Source organism: Pleurodeles waltl, chromosome 3_1 (assembly GCF_031143425.1).
Source record: "Pleurodeles waltl isolate 20211129_DDA chromosome 3_1, aPleWal1.hap1.20221129, whole genome shotgun sequence".
Lineage (NCBI taxonomy): Eukaryota > Metazoa > Chordata > Amphibia > Caudata > Salamandridae > Pleurodeles > Pleurodeles waltl.
The window spans coordinates 868,854,149-868,875,995 of NC_090440.1; the positions used below are offsets into that span (position 1 = coordinate 868,854,149).

The following is a 21,847-nucleotide window of genomic DNA, read 5'->3' on the forward strand; positions in this document are numbered from 1 at the left end:
CGCTCAGCAGCAACGCTGCAAGCAGCAGAACTGCGACTGGGACACACAGAAAGGGCTGTATGGAAACAGACATCTGGCGACACTATCAGCGAAACATACCGCATGGTCTCTCTTGCACTTGGACCGCTTCTCCGTGGCCAAACTAACACCCCCACCCCACCCCAAAAAAAATCAAATCAGCCTGATCTTTCTCGCCTCTGCCGAACGGGAAGGTGCAGTTTTAGGAGTGAGGCTAGTGCCAAGTCTGAAGAAAGGGAACTGGGTCGAAGTGTTTACAGGGTTGCTGCTCGCAGACTGTACCATGTTCCAGTGCTTAATTTGAAAATAAAAAAAGGTGCCGGTGCTCAAAGCTCTTCTCTGAAACACGCGGCTGCAGCAATTAAATGTGCGAACTCGGGATACCGAGGCAGAGTAACCCTGAAAACATCTCGGGACTCTTTCGTCTATTTACAGACACACCCTGCCCCTCCAGCTCACTCTCGCAGCTTCCTGCTTTCTAACTTTGTGACGTTTTTTCGCTTTGTTCTTCCTCCGTCTTAACGATACGTGTCTTTTGCTACAAGAGCTCGCAGCGAATGCGTGAGGCAGAAGAATAATAAGCCCCGGCCCGCAAAAATAAGTGCCGGTGCTCAGCACCGGAAACAACAAGCACAAATTAAGCACTGCCATGTTCACGTCTACAGGGTATGTGCTGGTCCACCTTACAGAGAACTAAAAGTACCTTTTATTTATTGTTTAAATTAGCAGTACTTTAATCTTTCCACCTTTCACTACATTAAGCATATAGTACAACGACTGAGATACCAACAAAATTACAACCCCTGTGCAAACATCAGTTTCAGCAGGGATTGCCATTATGAGTCGCGTGGATTTGATCATAATTACCGGTTGAAGCAAATACCACATCCCTTGGATTTTCCGTAGAAAAGGGTCTGTTAAATACTGGGGCATACACATTTTGGAGTAAAAAGCATCACATTTCACATGTTTTGCGCCACTGCTAAACGCTTAACCTGTAGAAGATGCAGTTTATCACATCCATTACTTTTTACAGAATTTCAGGGTATCGGATTTGTACTGGTGCCATAAATAGCATCTACCACTCAAGGGTGCTCGTAATCAAGGCCATAAAACATCGGGAGGGTGCCACACGGAGGCATAGGGAAGCTCACATGGTCCGTTCAAATACCGTGGTGTTCCCAAACCACATTAATGGCTCTGCGTTTCCATTCCTTGCGTGGCTGCTTTTGGGGTGAACCGCCTCTAGCAGTGGCACTGCATCTTGGTGGGCATGCCCACTGTTTGCCATTCCCCTCTGGAGAAGGGCAGGGGAGAACAACTAGGGTGAGAGGTGAGGCTTAACCCTCATGCTTCTAAACAGATTTCCTCTCCGAGTGAGGGGAATAAGGGGGTTGGGCACATCAAGGATAAAGAGTAAAGCTTGATCCTCATGCTCAAAGTATGGGGTGCCTCCAGGGCAGTGGTCTCAAAACTTTTTAATGCTGCGCCGCCCCCCCCCCCCCAGTTGAAAAAAAAAAATCACTGGGCCCCACCTCAGAATTTTTCACAATTATATTATAAATATGGCAATGTTTAAATATGTCCAGACATATTTAAACATTGCAGTTAAGTACTGTTACCTTTTTAAAAATGCAATAACATGTTTCTGCTTAAAAAAAAAAAAAAAACACTGTTATCTGTGTAATGCTTCTTTTGGCCAGAGCATGGCGCCCCCCCTCCCCCCGGGGTCACTTGAGGCCACCCTAGGGGGGGCCGCCCCCCAGTTTGAAGATCTCTGCTCTAGGGGGAGGGATAGGGAGACATCTAGGCCGAGAATGGGAGGTTTTATAGGAAGGGAAGCTTTACCATCACGCTCACTGCATGATGTGCCTCTGTAGGGTGAGGGAAAGGAGCGCTTCCAGGGCGAGAAGCGGAGTATGAGACAAGATGAATCATCAACATGCAGACTGTATGAGGTGTCTCTAGAGTGGAGGGAAAAGGAGCACATCCCCGGCGAGAAGGGAAGCATTGCGAGAAGGGAAGATTTATCATCATGCTCATTGCATTCAGTGCCTCTCTGAGTGGAGAACATATATATATTTATAGGGTGACAAGTAAAACTCCACAGTCATGCTTACATTATCCATTCTCTCACTTGAGGTGGTGAAGTGATCACACCTAGAGGGAGAAGATACGTTTTATGCTGTCCTGGGACGGGGACCACTTACAGGACGAGAAAAGAAGCTTTATCCTCATGCTCACTGTATGTGCTGCCTCTCTCTGGAGAGTGGGGCCTATAAAGACTGATAAGTGAAGCTTGATCCTAGTGGTCACCACATGTAGTGAATCTCCCTGGGAGAGGAGAGCGCATCTAGGGTGAGGAGTGAGGCTTGATCCTCGAGTCCACTGTATGCAGTCGCTGTGGGAGCTGTGAGCATACCTAGGGTGAGCAGTGACGCTTGATCCTTAAGTGCATTATATGAGGTGCCTCAATGTGGGAGGTGGACAGGAGCACATCGAGGGTGAGAAGAGAAGTTTGAGCTGTATGCTTGTTGTAAGCAGTCCCTCTGAGGAAGAGGACGTGGTAGGAGCACTTCTCGGATGAGTGCAAGTGTAGCACTTGTGTGCCCCTCCCGGTCTAACAAGACCGCAATCTGTGAGACAGATCTTGTTCCTGGCACTCATGTAGGATCACTATTTGCCTAGGATCAAAAAACGGTATCAAGGATCCATATATTGCTGGAGCACTCAGGGCAGGGGCCCAACGTCCATCACCATGCAGGTAACTTATATCTCTAGTAGGGGTAAGCACATCTATGGTGAGAAGAAGATAAGTTACTTACCTGTAACTGTAGTTCTCCAGTATTGCTATCTTTTACAGATTTGCATGCTTGAATCATTCCAGGTCAAAGTGGGAGTCCCACGGTACAATAATAAAGCAGTACGCATCATAGGCTTTAATGGCAATGAACAATCACTTTAATAGCACATGTATGCCCTTCTTAAAAAAAGGACCATACGAACTAGAAACAACCAGGTGATAGCACTCTGTAGAACACTCCTAAGAAAAGCATTGTTCCCCAGATTTTCAAAGCACAAGCGGGAAATAAATCCCAAGGTATAACAGGAGCCTCTCTGGGGAGGAGGGTGGGTTGCATCTAAATCTATGAAGGATACCAATACTGGAGAACTACAGTTACAGGTAAGTAACTTATCTACTTATCCAGTATTGGCTCTTTCATAGATTTACATGCTTGGATCAGAATAGCAAGCTGTTAATGTATTTGTATAGTTTGTAGTATCAGCACAAATACGGATGGTGGGTCATTTACATAATCAAACACATGTAACCCTAAGAGGCTCAAATTACAGAAGTGGCACAATACAACCTGTCCAACCGCTGCATCACTGCGCTGTGCCGATTCGAGGCCATAATGCTGCACAACACACTATTCTAGGTCGTAGCACAACATATTTTCTCCAGAGGCATTCCCGCAAAATGAGCAGTTTAGGCGGACACTGCTCTAGTTGAATGTGTCCTGGTTTTTGTTGTAAGAGGTTTGCCAGCTGTCGACTGGCAAAAGCTGGATCGCGGCTGAGATCCATGGAGTGATGGCTGCTTCTGTGACTGCAGCACCCTTATGAGTGAGTGTGTGCATATAAGGCCAGCAGGTGGTCAAATTCTCAGCAGCTTAGTGCTATGTAGGTAAAACAATAAACATCTGCTAATAGCTACCGTATGAAGAGATCTTTCCACTTGTGAGGACGGAGTGGGAAAAGAAAATCTGTCATATTAGAGGCTTCTTGAGGTGAAAGTCAGAAGGGTCTTTAGGAATGGATTTTGATTGGTCTGAAAATGACAAAACGGACTGTGTAGCAAAAGAAGGGTTCTTGAGCTGTGAGAGCCTGTAGCCAGTCACCCTTCGGGCTGAAGTGAGCGCTAGCAACAATGCAACCTTCCATGTGAGAACATTTAAGGTCTGCTCTGTGTATGTGTTGAACAGACGCTTAATGAGTTGAAAAAGAACTACTTTCAAGTCCGAGGAAGGAGCCATTACCGAAGGAAGAACTCTGAACAATATTTTCATGAACTGTTTGATGATTCTGTTCAAGCACAAAGAGAGTGAATGCAAGAAACACCTATATTTAGATGTTGCAGAGAGATGTACCTTGATAGGGTCATGCATCAATCCAGACTGAGCTAGCGAAAGGAGACAGTAGTATCTGCTCAGGAGATGCCTGTAGACTAGAGAATGCAAATGTTATTTCTGACATCATAAACTGAAAAGTCTCCATTTGGGCTTATATGTTTTTATCGTAGCTTCCGCCCTTGCTTTGGAGAGAAAATCCCTGCCATCCCGAGGAATAATCAGATCTTTGACTTCATGGAATTTAGGAGCCATGTGCATAAGCTTAGATAAGCCGGGACTGGATGAAGGACCTTGGTATTAGCGGTATCTTGGGAAAACTTCCTGGACCATATGATCGAAAAGAGATTCCTCCACAACCCTGAATGTGGATGCCAACTTGCAAAGAACTGGCATTTGCAATTCTCGCTTATTGCAAAGAGATCTGGTGCCAGTTGGCCCCAGAGCGAGAAGATCGTGTTTAGCACCATCTGGTCAAGCTCCCATTGCTGGCAGCTGTTCCCAGTTCTGCTAAGAGATCGCTTGTCCTGGGAACATGTTTGGCCTGAAGAGTTATTTTGTATGTTGTAAGCTAGCTCCAGATTTCCTGAGCTTCCTTGAACAGCAGCAATGATCTTGTGCCTGCTCGTTTGTTCCCGTAGTGCATGCTGGTGGTCTTGTACATGCGACCTAACAGCTAAGACTATGCTTGGCAGGAAAGCATGGAGGCTGAGACAGATGGCCTCCAAGCTCCAGGTGATTTCCGTGCTTGCTCCTCTGTAGTGGAGACCACTTTCCTTGAATTTGTAGGTGCTGCCCAGGACAACTCAAGCCCTCCAGGGAGGCATTCGTAGTTATTACGAAGTCAGGTATTTGAGGTAAGAAATAGAGGCCCTCTGATACATGGGAGATCTGGGGACCACCAGGCTGGTGCTTTGCATCATACCCAATGTGATGTTGACACCCGGTCCTCGAACGATCCTTCTGTTTGAATTCATGGTGTTGTAGGTGTTCTGGTAAGGCTCTCATTTGCTGGCTTGTGAGAGGGATCAGATTGGACGCTGATAACACCATGACGAGAGGCTATTCGAACAGACACACTGAAATTGTCTTTTTCTGGATAGTTTGCTTGAGCCTTTGTTACCTATCCTGGGATAGAAAGTCTTTGTCGTGAACAGTATCTAACGCTGAGTCCAGGATCATTACATTTTTTCGATGGAATAGTTTATGCATTTTGGTAATTTACTGGGAGCAAACTTTAGGAAAGTCTTGTGGTATTGGATGGTTGAAATGCTGTTGGTTTTTCTATCAACCAGTCAGGGAGGAAGGGGAATCCATGATGAGCATCCCTCCTGAGAAAAGCTGCCACAAGAGCTAGGCATTTGGTGAATGTGTGGAGCTGATTTGAGGCCAAATGTAGATCCAGAGTTTTCATGTGGTCTCCGTGTTTAGTAGATGTAGAATGTCTGAGAGTGAGACCATTCGAAAAGACTGTGTCCTTAAATACTTAATTTACTTAATTAATTTCCAGCGTTCTAGGATGGGTTGCCATCCCCCTGTTTTCTTGTCTTTGAGGACAAAATGAGAACCGAGGTCTATTCCTTGCTGAGAATGTGGGACTTTTTTTTTTTTTTTTTTAAATGGCACCTTTGCTTAGCATAGCTAGCAATTCCTTTTGAAGAAGATGGAGATGAGGTGGGTGCCCTTGTTTTGGTGGGGTGCTGAGCGGAATCTGAGTGGATCTTTACTTGTGACCCTATGTGATGAGATCCCAGATTGGAAAAAGTTTAACATTTTATCTCATCTCTCACAGGATGCTGTGTTGAAGGAGGCGTAACTGGCCTCTACAATGTAGTCACTGCTTTTCCTGTCTGCCCTGCCTTCCTGCCTTCTTTTTGGTGGCTGCTTAGGATAGGCTGCCACCTGGTAAGCTGGTGCAAAGGGCTGCTGAGAAAGCTGATATGTCTGATGCCTCTGGTACCTTTCTCAATATGACAAAGTGTGTTTTCCTGGTCCCTCTAAAGTGCTTTTTTATTTTATTTGTAAATTGCCCAAAGATGTTCTGACATCAGTGTCCACAAACAGAGCGCCACCATCGTATGGCATATCTAACATTTTGCATCTTAGGTCTAAATGTTGCAGCCTTCAACCAAACTTGTTGTCCAAGTACCGCTGACCCTGCCAGCTGTCATGATTCTATTGAAACTAAATCCATAGCTCAAGCTATGATTTCTGAAGAGGAATTTTCTCCCTCCTGCACAATCAAATGTATTTTTTTTTTTGCTTCTGCCCTTTGGTCTTCTGGCAGAAATTCCATGTATTTGGCGATGTCTGACCAGATCTGGTGGTTATACCTGTCCAGTATTGCCAGTGAATTGGCTGTCCGTACAGGAGTACCAGATATGGTTGAGAACCTCTCCCCAGTGTTATCAAGGGTCCGAGTCACTTGTGAGGCGGTTTGACTGGTGTGGAAGGGTTCTTTGAACAACAATGAGCTGCTGGTGTGATGACCGAGTTCAGTTTGGGTGCTCACCAGAGATGGTGGTGAGTCTTCAGGCACTTTGTATTTCTTACAGATTCTTTGTAGGACTTCTGTGTGATTGCAATTCCTCCCAGATATTATCAACATTTTGAATATCTCTCAAAGCCCGTTTGTTATTGGAAGTCAGAGGCATTGGCTGCCCATTCCATGAGGGTATGGAAACCACCAAAAAAATCATCTGGTGGGAAATCCACCAGTTTTGGTGCCAGAGGTGAAGGTGGCAGTATTAAATAATAGTCCCATTTATCAGGTACAGATTCAGTATTGTGAATGTTACGGTCTCTCTATCATTACCCGAGGTGAATGGGTCATTCCAAGGAAACAAGGCAAAATTTGACACCATGGTCACTCTTGGAGTGGAAGGAGCATTGGAGGATGCTGACATATCGGAGATGATGTGACACTGCAGGCTCAAGAAAGTGTTTGTAGTAATCCTGTTACATGTCCTGTAGGTGTAGTACTAGAGCTACAGAGACCTGAACAATGCCCTCTGAAGTTGGAGGCAGAGCGCAGTAGTTAACTTGCTCCACATATTGCCTCTCCATATATTGCTGCCTGTGGTACACACACTCATATTAGTCCCCTTCATTCTTGACATTAAGTTATGATGGACTATGTGGCGTCTTTCTTTTTTGTTTGATGACTACTGTACTTTCTTCATCATTTATACTGCTGACAAGATTATCGTTAACGAGGCATTGGTCGTAGACAGGGCTGTTGTAGACGATGCAGTCATAGACAAGGTTACAGTAATCGAAGCCATGTCATAGAAGATGTTATCGTCGATGACCGTCGTACACTAGGTTATCATAGGTGAGGTTATCGAAGATGACCATCATAAACGAACGTCATAGATGAGGTTATCGTAGACGACCGTCCGACAACTCTTGTTGATGACCATCGTATATGAGGTTATCATAGTAGACGTTATCGTTGACAACCCTCGCCAATTAGGTTATCCTAGATGACCGTCGAGGATGACCGATGTGTACGAGGTTATCAAAAAAGACCATTGTAAATGAAGTCATCGTAGATGACGTTACTGTAGACAACCATCATAGATGATCGTCGTAGAGGAGGTTGCCGTAGACACACAAGGTCATTGTAGACGACGGTCGTAGACGACCACTGGAGAGGAAGTTATCCTAGATGAGGTTATAGCAGACGAGATTTTGATGGCAGGTTTTCTGTAGACGTCTCATTGTCAGGTTATGTTTCAGCGTGACTGGCTCCTGAAGAGTATTTCTTTGATGTAGTGCCAGGACTGAAGAGGGAGTTGTAGGGTCCGATATTGCCTCCAATGAGATTTTTTCCTTTTTTTTCTCTCTGAGAAGTGCTTATTGAAGACTCATAGGGAGTCTTCTTATGGCTTTTCTGCGCGCCTTTGGAGACCCTTGGTGTGACCTCTCCCTTTGACCTCTCCTGTGAGGTGAAGGAATCCTCACTGTCCTCATTAGAACTGACAGATTTAAGTTGCCATAGCCACAATATTAGCCTCATCTCTCTATATGGTTTTAGAGGAAAAGGTTAGAAATATTTTGTAGTACTTTACCTTGTGGGCAGGATCAAGATAGCATATACACTCCTAATACCTTTGAGGTGTAATCTCTCCTTTTTGCTGCTGCTCTGACATATTAGTGCCAGGATTAGATAAATGAAAGGAACTATGATTTTAGATGATCGAAAAAGCTCATCGAGGTTCCCTTCACACGACATGCTGTAGAAAATCTGAGGAACTCAGCCTCTCTTGGGAGTGTCCTACAGGGTGCCATCATCTGATTAGTTATAGTTCAAGTTTGGTCCTTTTTTTTTAAAAAAGAAGAAGAAAAAAAAAAAAAAAACATTGATGGGCTATTAAAGTGACTGTTAACTGCCATTATAGCCTATGATAATGATACATACCACTTTATTATTGTACCATGGGCCTCCCACTTCGACGATGTGGAATGATTCAAGCATGTTAATCTATAAAAGATCCAATACTGTAGAAGTGATGCTTGAGCCTCATGGCATTGTATGTGGGGCCTTTACTGTGGGCAGGATGCGGGGGAGCACATCTAGGGTGAGGAAGGAAGATTTATTCTGATGCTAACTGTATGAGGTTCCTCTCTTGGGGAAGTGATGGGAGGACAACTATGGTGATATGTGAAGCTGGACCTCCAGATTCACTGTATGTGATGCCTCCCTCTGGGAAGTAAAGCAGGAGCACAACTAGTGTGTGAGGAGCTTAAGCCCTAGCTCACTAAACTCACTGTATGTGGTGCCTCTTTTGAGATGGGGAAGTGAGCATATCTAGGAGGAGCATATCTAGGGTGGGAAGAGAAGCTTTATACTCCCTCCCACTGTATGCAGCGCCGTTTTTTGAGGTGGGGAAAAGACAGCAAAACTAGGATGTGAAGTAAAGCTGGACCCTCAAGACTCACTGTATGTGGTGCCTCTTTTCTGAGGTGGGGGAAAGGAAGCCTATCAAGGATGAGAAGTGAAGTTTGATCCTCATGCCCACACAGTATACAGGGCCTCTCTCTGGGAGGGAGGAACACAACTATGGTGAGACGTGCAGCTTGATTCCAGTGGTCACTGTATGGAGTGCCTCGCTCTGGGAGGGAACACAGTGTGAGAAGTAAAGATTGATCCTAGTATGGAGTACCTCTCTCTGGGAGGAGGAGCAAACCTAGTGTCAGGTGTAAAGCCTGATTCTAGTGGCTGCTCTACGGATAGCCTCTTCTCTGGGAGGGTCAGCGCACAGTGTGAGAAGTGAAGCTTGAGCCATGTGTCCACTGTATGCTGTGTCCGTCTTTGGGAAGTGGGGGACAGATAAGTAGTGAAGTGAAAATTGATCCTCACACTTACTGCATGCAGTACCTCTCTCTGAGGCGGACTGCCTCTTGTGGTAAAAGAGTTTGCCCTCCAGGGTGTTGAAGAAGAGTTTTTAATGGATAGATGCTTTCGGCCACACATTCCATGGCGATACATGTGAGACAGGTTACATAAGCATTCTTGTATAATGTACACTTTCCTTCCAGTCAATCTGGTTACATCAAGGTAGTCTTTTATGATATGTGTGTGTGTGTGTGTGTGTGTGTGTGTGTGTGTGTGTGGGGGGGGGGGGGGGGGGGTCAACAACACTTATCATGTATGTGGTAATCGTGTTATTGAGCTTTATCACTGTGAGAACTAAGTTGGAGATGCAGCTGAGACAGGTGGGTCTTCATCTTTGCCGCAGCGCTATCCAGGGCAGCTGCACGCGTTTAATGCTCTAATTCCTGCCCAGGTGCCCGGGACAATAAAATAAGAAAAAAGTGGATAGAACAATCAAAAGTGGGTAGAAAGGCTAATTGGAACAGGAATGGTTGGAGGGTCACGGGCCTTCTTCTGTGTTTCTCTTACAATTTTGCCCATCAGACAACAGCAAAGGAGCAGCTAAGCATGAGGATAAAAGGTGGCATGCATACATTCTGCTGCATCAACACACAGCGGCCAGGTGCTGCCAAGTGTACATCACAGAAAGAACAGAGCTGATGCAGTAGAAAGCCCCGCGGACAGCACTAGCACCGTCCTTGTCAGCATTTATCATCGTAGTGTTTCCTTTAGAACACGTGGGCTGGTGTCGGGGCTACACCCCCGGGGCTTGCCTGACCTGGTTACACGTTATGAGTGCTGAGATGATGATGAAGGCTGACAGCGCAGGGAAACATGCTAGAAACCGAGAGTACGTCCTGGGTATCCGAGATACTGGAGAAGAAAGAAAAGTATCTGGGCTAGCAACATAAAATGGAATATTTAATCAGAGACTTTTCAGGCTGGAGTATCGAAAACAACTAATGGCCCAAACTAAGACATAATGTCAGACATCTGGGAGAGCACACAGATCGCTTCAAGATTGTTTACATTTATTGCACGTTTTCTTTAGAGAATATTAAGTATTGTTGTAGTAATTAATTGATTTAATCAGATTAAATACAATACTTCAAATCATTATTATGAACCATGCACCCATTAGCTGCAGGACTGCATTTTCAGAATAACTCAAACTATACGTTAAAGAATGTAATCCCGAAAGCATAGGTAAGGTTTTGTTTTGCAGCTCGAGTGTTTGATGCATTCATCCGATTTCAGAGTCCTTTGTTATAGCGGAGTTTTGGCTGATGTGAAAGACCAGAAGGAAGAGAGTGCTGCAAATAATCTTAATGTTTTCATGATAAGCAGTCGGTGACTGGGCCTTCACCAACCAGTCATCCAAGATAGGTTATAAATGAAAGCCCTGAATATGGGCCACCACTGCTCAAAGAGCACCTTCGTGAACACTAAGGGAGCAGAACTCAAGCGAAAGGGTAAACTTCTGTAGGGAGACAATTCACCCGGAATGCAAACCTTAGAAACTACTGATGCTCTTCTTTGACTGCTGCCGGAAAGTACAGATCCTGAAATTCCAAAGATATCATTAAGTCCCCAATAAGCACGACCCTAAACAAAAGGACTGGAAATCCTCCACCGGGTGAAATTGTAATAACAGCCCAGTGGCACAGTCTTTTTGTGCACAATAAAGTGCCTTGAGTTGTTTACTGAATTTCATTCAAATATTCTGGGAAAGACTTCTGCAATTTTGGACGACGTTAAAGAGGGACCTAAACGTTTAGGAAGTACCTTTCCTTAACACCGAGTACCTGTTGGTACTGAGTGAAAAGCATCTAAGGATTGTCAATGACGTTATTTCTCCTCCAACGGATGCTTGCTCCAAGGTATTTATGGAGCTGTTCAGAGGTGTGTCAGAAGAGGAAGCAGTTGCCACTGAATTAGACCAAATCTAAACGTAAAGACTTGGCACGGCTGAAAAGAAGCTTGCAGTAAGATTCCTAAGGCTTGGCTGCACCACCACAATTTCACGCGTTTTTACAACTGTGTGTTGACCAAAAACAATGGCTTGACTCAAACAGCAAATCAGGTTATCTTGGATGTTTACGTGTAGAAAAGATGTGAAAACTCAGCCAGGGCTGAGACCAGAAAGCCATTAATAGCTCTTGACGTTGTGTCCACCACATCCTTCTGGGTTTTTAGCAGTTTTAAATCTGAACCCTTGTTCTCAGAAGAGTGTCTAAAGAATAATTACATATGAACAGCTTTCATACAATATCCTAGAGCAGTGAGTAGAAAGCAGCTAGCCAAAGAGACCAGGACACAGTGCTGGAGCCATACTTACTCGTAGCAGGGCAGAGGGCACTCAGGCCAGCGCACACTAGGTAGAAGCTTCTCATCCAGCTGGCACAGCACCCTGGACGATGTCTCGGGAGGATACCCGAGTTAATGCTTTCTGCAGCTTCCAGCCTCTTCTCCATGGCCTTCATGGGCAATACCAGACGACTGTTGCATCAGAGAAGGAGAAATGTCGGCATTTAGAAATCACCAGCCATCAAACACAGAATAAATAATACAGAGTTCAGAGTGGAGCGACAGTGCCGCAATAGCAAATATTTCAATGGGTTTCCCGTAGGGAATTTACAATGCATTTTTGCCAACTCATTTGACTGAAACAGCTTCCTGCAATGGATATATGCTAACTCCTGAACTCTAATGACATGCATTTCCTGATGTCCATCTAGGTACACTTTTTAAACACAGGTTTAAACACCTTCATTGACTCATTTTGCAAATTTGCCTGCATTTAATTTCACCACATTTGGCATGCCCACTTAAAAATGTGCACTGTTTTTAGAGCGTAAACGCTGTAATTTGAGTGACAGCATAGCCATTCTTTTTGAAAACCCGACAAAATAGGAGATGCACAATATTTCAAAGAGCCACTGATGTTCAGTAGTGTCTGGCTATAATGACAATGTCAGTAAATAAACCTGGAATGAAGTATGCTTTCCTGACGATACGGAACAGAGAGTCGATGCCAAATTAATGTACATTCACAAAAAGTAATTACTTATTTATACCACAAACACGGAATAGGCTCACAACAGCCATTTAAGCAGTATAAAATGAAGAGGCAAAAACAGTAATATTTAGGATGAATACAAAGACCCCATTTGCAACACTAAAATAATGTGGAAAACAATTTATTCAGTCTAGAGCACTTCATGCTGTGTGCTAGATAACGTTTACTTTCTTGGTATTAGCCATTTACTTAACAAGCATTTGTAATGCAATGGGTCTCCAATTTGCTTGAGTTAGGGCTATTGGCGTTGTAAATTCATAACTGGACTTTTCTTGCCACATAAATTGGTCAACACTGCCACATAATTGGGTTTTCCTGCCACATAATTTTAGTGTCCCTGCATATAACTAAAGCACTTCCGTTTACCTTCTTCCTCTATCTGCAGCCAAAAATAAAAATGTTGCCATTTAGCATCCTAATTTAAATCTGCCATGCTAATTCCAATGGAATACCACTTTCACCACCCTACCATCAGAGTTGCTGGCTGACTAACACAATTCCCCAAAACACACAAAACAGCTACGAAGGAGTAACAGGAGAATAAATATAGAAGGGTCACCCAAACATATCAAGAGTGATCAAACAATCTTAGTTTAATAAGGATGTTAAGTTGGCCTGAATCAAGGTAATAACTGCAATAAGGAGAGATTAGTAAAACATATACAATTATCATGTAAACCCAATAAAAACCTTTATCAGAAATAAACTTTTGGCATTGGACTGTAATGCTCAGAACAGCCCCTAGAGGACACCAAATGAAAATAGCATTCGTATGAAACATGGCCATGTAATGATATAGTTAGCCCCATAACCACATGGAAAGAAAATGGCAGCAAATAATGCAGAGTAAACATATATTTAGCCCCTATAGGACTCGGGGGTAAAGGCCCACTGGCGGCTTCCAACACCGGGCATACACCAACCGACAAGACAGTTTAGTATGGTGGAAGAAGTGTTTATTTTGATATATACTTTCAATAAAAATTCATAGAAACAATTTATGCAAGTCATCATATGCACATTACTCAAATAAAACATTTCACTGCAAACTTAATATATATATATATATACTGTCATAGACAATACTTTTTCATTTGTAACCATAAATTATTTTTGACAGGATCCCTTCCTGTTCTGAACCTCCTTTGGACCACACAGGGACTGGTCGTCACCTGTATCCTTAGGGGGGCGGTACCCCTGCTTCCTCTGTTCCTTGCCCCCATGCTCAGGGTTCCACCCCCTCTCCAAACACCAATCAACCAAGGGGTGTACCGGGGCGGCCCAGGGCATGAGCCCCGTGACCACCCCAGTGATCTGGGCTCCCTACCCCCAAACAGGTGTGTCCATCCGCAGGTTGGTCCAGGACTTCAGGATCCTATCTCTGTTGTTATACCGGGGCCCCACCCTTGGGGTCCCCTCTGTTGCTTCCGGTTACTTTATTCTCTCTTCCTCCAAGCCTAATAATAAGGAGAGGGTGGGTGGGAATCGACAACAGGCCCGTCCGCTCGGGCCACCGCGCAAGGAAGAAGAAGGCTGAGCCTTCTTGGGAGGCGCTTTTATGCCCCCCCCCCACACCCCTCCCCCCCCCTCCACTGGCGCGCGGCGGCCCAAACTGGTCCGGCACTGCTGCCGACCCCGACGTTCTAAGAACGTATGACTTCCGCGCACGCGAGCGGAAGCCTGCAGGCCAGCCCGCGCACAACTAGTGCGAGGGCCAGGCCCCGGCGTCCCCGACCCCTAAGGGGCCGCGCTCCCTCCATGATGGGGGGGCGACTTTCCAGAGTACGTAGTGTCTAACATTTTCTGAGCTAGCAGGCCTACTGCAGTGTTATTGCAAACAAGGCCCATTAAACACAAACTACTCCCAGCTGTAAAACGAAAGTTCCAGCCAGAAGAAAGCTTAAACGCACACTGAACGGTGGGAAAGGTTATTATTTTGTGGTCCCCACTAACCACAAAATAATAGCCAAGTGTGTGGACCCAGATATGATGTGGACAGAAAGAGCACGTTGTCGTGAACGTTTTGTTGGGGGGCCCCCCCCAAGTGCAGCGAATATTGTAGTATTGGCTCTCCCGCTGTGTTGGGACAGCCACTTTGAGGATTTTTGTGTTTTTTACATAAAGCATTTATCAATTACAAGTGTTTTTTGTAAAAGCTATGTAGTGTGAAGCAGAGAGCCAAAAGAAACGACTCTGATTAGATAACAGTGTGAACAATGTGCGCTTCAATACGCCGATGGACTTCACGCTGTTCTGTGCTGTTCGCGCTGTGAGCGCCTTGGAGCACAAAGGGGAGAGACAAAAGAAGAAAAAAAAATAGTTGACCAATGCTGAAGTGTATCAGCAATCATGCAATAATCATGTAACAGGGTCAGTTTGCAAGGCGGTAACAAACGTAAAGCGATTACCAATGACATCAAGGTATTTTTGAAAGGCAAGTCCACGGAGGAGTGAAGTGATGGGAGTTGGTAAAAGCCCACAGAATACCTACAACAGGTCGAAAATCACTTGTGCGTCAGACCTAAAAATGATTACCAAAATAAACCTGCGTTTTCAAAGGGAATTAAATCTACAGTGGGTGCGAACAAGAATTGCATAAAACCAAATAAATGTATCCTTTAATATGGCTAGAATACATTACAGCACAGTAGATATACAGTATATATATACAAAAGTCACTTTATACTGTCAGTGATCTTGTGATTATGTCAGGCAAGAGTCCAGAAGCAATGTATAATTAAGTTAAGAGTTGTAAAGTGAGAAATAAATGGCATATCTTGGTGCTTTTCCAGGTTTGGGTTTTTAAGGACATTTTTACATATAGCAGGTAGAGGCACGCTTTACAACGCCTCTTCAAAGCACAAATATACACGAGTATACATATTAGAGGAGCATGCTCTTGGGATCAGAGCAGGTTCACACATTTCAGAGCCACCATTATCAGAAAAAGGTACAGTTTGGACTTCGCGACGAAACAACTGCATTTTACAATGACACTGCCTGTGTACAGCCACAAGCACACATATATTTCACAGTAAAGTAGCTCTTTTGCTCTGGATTAACCTTCAAATCCAAACGTATATAACTCCGAGCCACCTCTCCAGATTAATCTCAAATGTACACATTTCAGCTATGTGTCACAGAAAGGGCTTTTTCTCTGAAGTGGCTCCAGTTGACACATTTCACAGGCGTTGACCCCGGATTAATCACTGATGCACAGCTGGCACAAATGAGTCCTTAGAAAGAGCTTCTTCTCTTGGGATTGGTCTTCACTCACACGTTTCACAGATCAGAAAGAGCTCTTTCTCAAGATTAGTGATTACACAGAAATGACATTGCTCTTAGAAAAGTCGTACATTTCGGAATCAGTCTGCAAATGCACAATTAAACATGTACATCTCAGCGAGGGCTCTGTGGATTGTGCTCCACCACACCCACGTCATCTGTATAAAAGCCATCTCTGGCTTTATACCAATCTTACCTTGGCGGGAGTGAATCCCAGCAGAATACTGGTTCGGCTCCAACTTAGCCTTTGCCCCAGAGTGCCCTTGTGATTTCACAAATACAGGCATTTCGATTCTGCACTCTGGCTTCTGTGGGTCCGAACAATGACATGGGGAGGACTGTGTCCAAAATGAGTGGGACTGTGATAGGGCATCCTCGATTTGGTAATGGCTGAAGGAAGAAGGCAGTTGAGAAATTGCCTCTTATTGCTGAAGAGCAAGTCAAGAAAGATCAGTGCAGTAAATGAATGCTGCAAATTGAAAGCACTTTGATGAATATGGTGTGCCCACTCCATGTAGGCAACAATGTTAAAAAAGCATTTCCGCACCCCATGACGTTCTACCAAGGGAAGGTCACTGGCCAATGCCCACTAATGAAAAGAAAATGACCCGCTACAAAAACCAGACCACACTTGCATCAGATTTGGAACAAACCTATATATTAGGTGCATGTTGTTGGCTTCTTTCGAAAAATAGCTTCTAGACCCCCATCTTTTGGATGAAATGTCCCCTTAACTCACCTCTATTCATTTCCTTCACTATACGTTGATTTTCTCCAATGTATGGTCTCTTGCTTTCAATTTTCTGGGGCGCTGCAATGGAAGTAAGTGAAAAAAAAAAAAAATAGAGGAATTAAATTGTTCCGGAATCTCAGGGGGTGGGGTTGGATGAACGGCTACAGGATTGGTGCTTTTCTTTGGACACCTGTGCCAGAAAGTCTGTCTGTGCAACCTGCCTGCGAAAATGTGGAATTAGCTGATCAGATCTATATTACACACTGTGAAGGAATAAGCTCTTGGATGCCAGTAAAGTGTAGAGGAGGCAGTGACTGGCACACATTAAAACAGTGGATATTTCCCTTAATTCCTGGGAAACCAACCTTCACTGGAGCAACATTACAATTGCCTTCGGCGGAGCACAGCATTTTAACAAAGACGTACACCAAGTGGAGTCTGGCATTTTGTACAACACCTTGTCATCTCATTTGCATTAAATAGTTGCAGTCAGCATTGCTAAAGAGAGTTTGTAAAAGGAATAAGGGCATTCTAGACATGTTAATTGCTTTGTGAATAATGCTGCCCTAACTCAACAATATACGTGGGTTCCAGTATTAGGTAAAAGGTCCACAGATTTGTAATGCTGCTCTTATGGGTGTAGTACAGGCTGGCCTGGGAGCAGAATGGGTGATGGGCTAAGGAGGAGACGGGAGACTGGTGCAGTAAAGGACATAGTAACCAGCTCTACCAACTAGCACAGAGTCACTAAAGTAAGGTACACGCGAGTGACAGCTCGTGTGGTACTACCCAAGGAAGCACTGCTGCTGATAAATAGCAACAAGCATTTCGATTGGGGTGAAGATAAAGGATCTAAAGGAGGTTGGAGCAAAGGAATGCATCCAATAGCAATTGGTCAATACCGCATGTTTACATTTTTCAATTCAAGACTATGACATTGTTCAAAGAGTGTGATAGTGATATTAGGAAACAGAATCTCTGGAAACGTCTTCCGATTTCTCAAAAACCCATCCAAGCCACCACCCCAGTATCTTGTCTTTCAAAAGAATGCTATGCCAGACAGGTATGATTAGCTACATTTCTGGGCAAAGGCTCCATCTAATGTCCATTCTTCGCTTTTGTGTATTTTAGTGAACATAACTACTTTAGAAGATGCTTTCGTAGAAACAGCAGGACGAGAAAGATTTGCCCAAGTCTTCCATTTGAGAAACTGAGGAAAACTACAATTACCAACTACTTTGTAAATAGCGTTTGTTTGACCCCTGCGGACGCTCGAATGACAGGCAGCACTAAGGCCCTGCCAAAGTGTAACTTGTTCTAGATTGACCACAAAATGTCAACATCCCACGACGGGCCACTCACCTCAAAAGGACTGCGCCAATGCAGACGGAAGTGATGAAGTGCTTATATATAAAATATGCATTATTAATTGGAGACTTTTGAATATTTCTGCTAAAATTAGAACTACATATAGTCACTGGAGTCATTCTCCCAACGAACCATGAAGCAGGAGAGAATAGCTCTTTGTTTTTGTTGGTTGTGTTGCTGTTGCGTAGCAGTTCTTGAGGCAAGGCAGCAAGCAGAGTTCTGCTGTACCTCACTAATGAGAATATAGAAATGTCAGTACTGGAAAGGAGATGGGCCTTGCAGTCAGAGCTGTCGATCTTGGGACTAGGGAAACTGGTTCTGAGCTAGAAATGGGCACTCAACTACACCCGAAACCACTCTGTGGATTGCAGCTTAACTTCGTCCAGCTGCGGCAGTTTCTGAGGCCAGTGGAAGAGGGGCATTTTTGTGTCAAGTTTGAATAACCCTTCGTTTACTCCAAGAGACAGATCGCTATGACACACGACAGAAGTACGGAAAGGCAGCACCTCACAGAGGAAAGTCATCGAATGCAGCACTCGTTCTGTTCTGAGTCTTCATCTGCCTTCACTAAACCCAGATATGCAGAGTGCGGTGTTCAGAGGTTGTGTGCGTTGCTGCGTTAAGTCTGATGCAAACAGTGGCGTGTGTAGATGGATGTCTGCCTACCTGAGGTACATGATTCAAACAGTGCAATGTTGGCAGTGCGAGTCTGCCCTACGCAATAGAAATGACGTGTTTGCAGCTGCTTATCTTACTCATTAAGCACATTCTATAAAAAGTAAAACGTTTACAGTTTATCTGTGCACCTACCTACATTATGCGCGATACAGAGGGCGCATTGTTTGCAGACCGTGTCTGGCTGCAAAAAGCACATATTAGAAGCAGTGCAGTGTTAGTACAATGGAAGTGTACCGGACAAAATGTGCACACTACTTTAATCTAACAATGTTTATAGAATGTGGGGCTGCCTACATGAAGCATAGAAAAAGCAACTCAAAATGATAGCTGGCTGCATGAAACACATCAGTGTGTCTAGTGGCACTCAGCGCGTGATGAAAGTAATGCAGTGTGTACTCCAAGCCTGCAGAGAGTTTGACTGCGTTGTGCGCGTGCCAGAAATGGCAAGAGTGTATGCTCTGCTGGAATGAGCACGATACAAATAACGCACTCTTTACCTGGCTGCACTAAAAACATTAAAGTACGTATTTATACCTGTGTGGCTGCCCACACCCAGCACAACATAACACACATTGTTTACACCTTGGAGCTAACTGCATCACGGCGCCCACAATACAAATAGTGTGCAGTGTTGCAACCGGCAAGCATATATGAAACCTATGGTGGAAAACATGGCCATGGCAATTGTGACAATGAAAAGTATTATCTTTCTCGCTGCTTTCTTGCTTCATAGTTTCAGAGGCACCTTCAGGAGGAGGATGGGGGGGGCGGACATATCCTGCTCCTATTAGGTGTGGCTCTTTCACATTGTCTAATTTATTTAGTCTGGGAGCTATGAATGAAGAAACAAAATGGCTCGTCACACGCCTTCTTTTTATACATTGAGGTTATCATTTTAATGAATATTCGGGCCCTCCTTTCCACAAGGTAAACAATCTCTGATTTTCTTTTATCCTCAGGCCTTTCCACGATCTTTCTTACTCTCTACTCAAATGCTTGTCCATCGAGTGCCTCCCTCCTCTCTCTGCCACACGATCCTCTTTAAGTGACATTTCTGAGCAATTACTCGATTCCAACATTAGTCCAATGCAGTTTCCTGGTAAGCACATGTTCATTTTTAATCCATTCTATAACTACTGCACATAACAGCTCGTTGCATTAAGGACTAGGGGCCAGATGTACAAAGCATTTTTCCGGTCGCAAATTGCCCATTAGGCTGTTTGAGACCAGAAAAATGCCTTTTCTAAATACAAATGGCAAAATGCGATTTGGTAACTTGTTACTGAATCGCATTTTGCTTTTGCGATTTCGTATTTTGAAGGCGCGGGTTTAGGGCATCCCTTCCATATACTAAATCGGTATGGTATGTACAGCTGTTATGCGACCGAATTCCAGTCACAAAGTAGTAATTCTTTACCACCAGTTTAAAACTGGAGGTAACCCATTTGCAAAGCGGAAGGGGTCCCAAATGGATACTTTCCTCTTTGAGAATGTAAATAATAATATTTAAAAGCAAGCAGTGGTCACATGGACCTACTGTTAAAAAAACAAACCTGTAAAGTTTATTTTTCTCCATGGTTCCCAAAGGGTCGCAAATTGCGACCTATCTTATTAATATGCCTGAGGTAGGTCTATTTGAAACCCACTAGGAACTGCGAATGAAACTCAAAGGAGTTTCACACATTAGCAATACCGATTTCCTAATTGTGATTTGGAGAGAATCACAATTAGGAAATCCTTTTCCTAATGTTAATACATCTAGATCACATAGCGTCACTCAGTCTCTGTCTGCAGTGCCCACAAATACAACAGCCCTGAAAGCAGAAAGTAGCATGAAGGCATCAAAGGCCACTGATGCCTTAATGCAAAGGAAGGCAAGCATAACAGATTCTGAGTATCTGTTTTTAGAGTCTGTAGTACACAACGAAGCTGAATAAAGGCAGGAGGAAAACACCAGTAACAAAAGAAAGCAGAAAATTAGATTATGTATCATTGATATTTTTCTGCAACAGTAGATCTATTATGTACCATTACATGTTGGACAGTTTTGTGAACAGTACCTAGTCATAATAAACTAACAAAAATGTCTTTGGATGGAATCTGATATAAGTGCCCAAAAAGGTCTTCCTGAAGCATGTCTGTAGGAAGCTGGCTATTTATGTAGTGCATCTACAAGGTTGCACAAAGCAAACAGTCCAGACGACCCTTATTGATTACCAGGGGCTTTCTTTAGTAATCACATGTGCTATATTTTGTGGTAGGGTGGTCGAACATCTTAGGCTAATCAAACCGGGGTGTTAGGCATTTATTGCACGATCAGAGTCAGTAAGCAAGTCACACTCAAAGCAGAAATCAGACACCAATTAAAAAATATAACTCCGATTTGTATGAATTTTTAGACACTGAGATCATCAAAATCAGATAAGTAGAGTTAGTGATTTTACAAGAAATAGAAAATGCACTGTGGTAATGTAATCCTATGGAGAAAAACATATACTGCATACAGCCACTCGTCAACAATTTACAGGACTGTCCTTTTACACCTAAGGTAAGTGGGGCCCAAGGCAGCACCACAGGTCATCTTGGTTGGCTCTGGTACGTCTGGATGCAGAGGTGCGTTTCCGTGTGAAGTGCCTCATTCAAGTCAATGAGAAACAGTCCTGATGAGGAGAGGGTGCAAGGAGAAACTGGGGGTCAGTCCAGTTGAACCCACAGAGGGGCACAGATCTCGAGGGTCTCTGGCACTGGGGACAGTGTTGGTTCACTGGTACTCAAACTGGGGGGCTCGTGTGCAGTGGTGCTTTGTCTGGCAGGGTTGCACTGCAAGAGGCTCTCATGGTTTTCGACAGAAAGAGGGTGCAGGCAGGGACTAGTCCGGCCAAACCCAAAGGGGGGGCTCAGCTCTAGAGGGACTCTGGACCACAACAGCACCATTAGTTCACTTGGACTCAGGCTGTGGGGCTCGGCTGCAGAGGTGCTTTTCGGCATCGGGTCGCAGTGGTCAAAGGCTCACTCTCTGTATCCGTGACATGGAGGGGGTGGGGGGGAAGGCAGCAGGGCCTTTCTCCATGCTGGCCTTGTGGATCCTTACATCCCTCAACAGTAAGTCTGCCTGGACTCAAATTGGTTGGAGCTGTTGGAGTCGAATTGGACCACCAACAAACCTTGGTTGGTAG

At 44.3% G+C, this 21,847-nt stretch overlaps 1 protein-coding gene across 4 annotated transcripts in view; it reads right to left on the reverse strand.

The window, feature by feature from the left end:
* Positions 1–21,847, reverse strand: part of KIAA0319L (KIAA0319 like) — a 612,066-nt gene that overhangs the window by 512,897 nt on the left and 77,322 nt on the right. For all 4 annotated transcript variants that reach the window (XM_069223811.1, XM_069223812.1, XM_069223814.1 and 1 more), the window contains exon 2: positions 11,867–12,027. In XM_069223811.1, coding sequence (XP_069079912.1) covers positions 11,867–12,011 — 145 coding nt within the window. In that variant the 5' untranslated portion in view covers positions 12,012–12,027. The remainder of the gene's footprint in view (positions 1–11,866; positions 12,028–21,847) is intronic.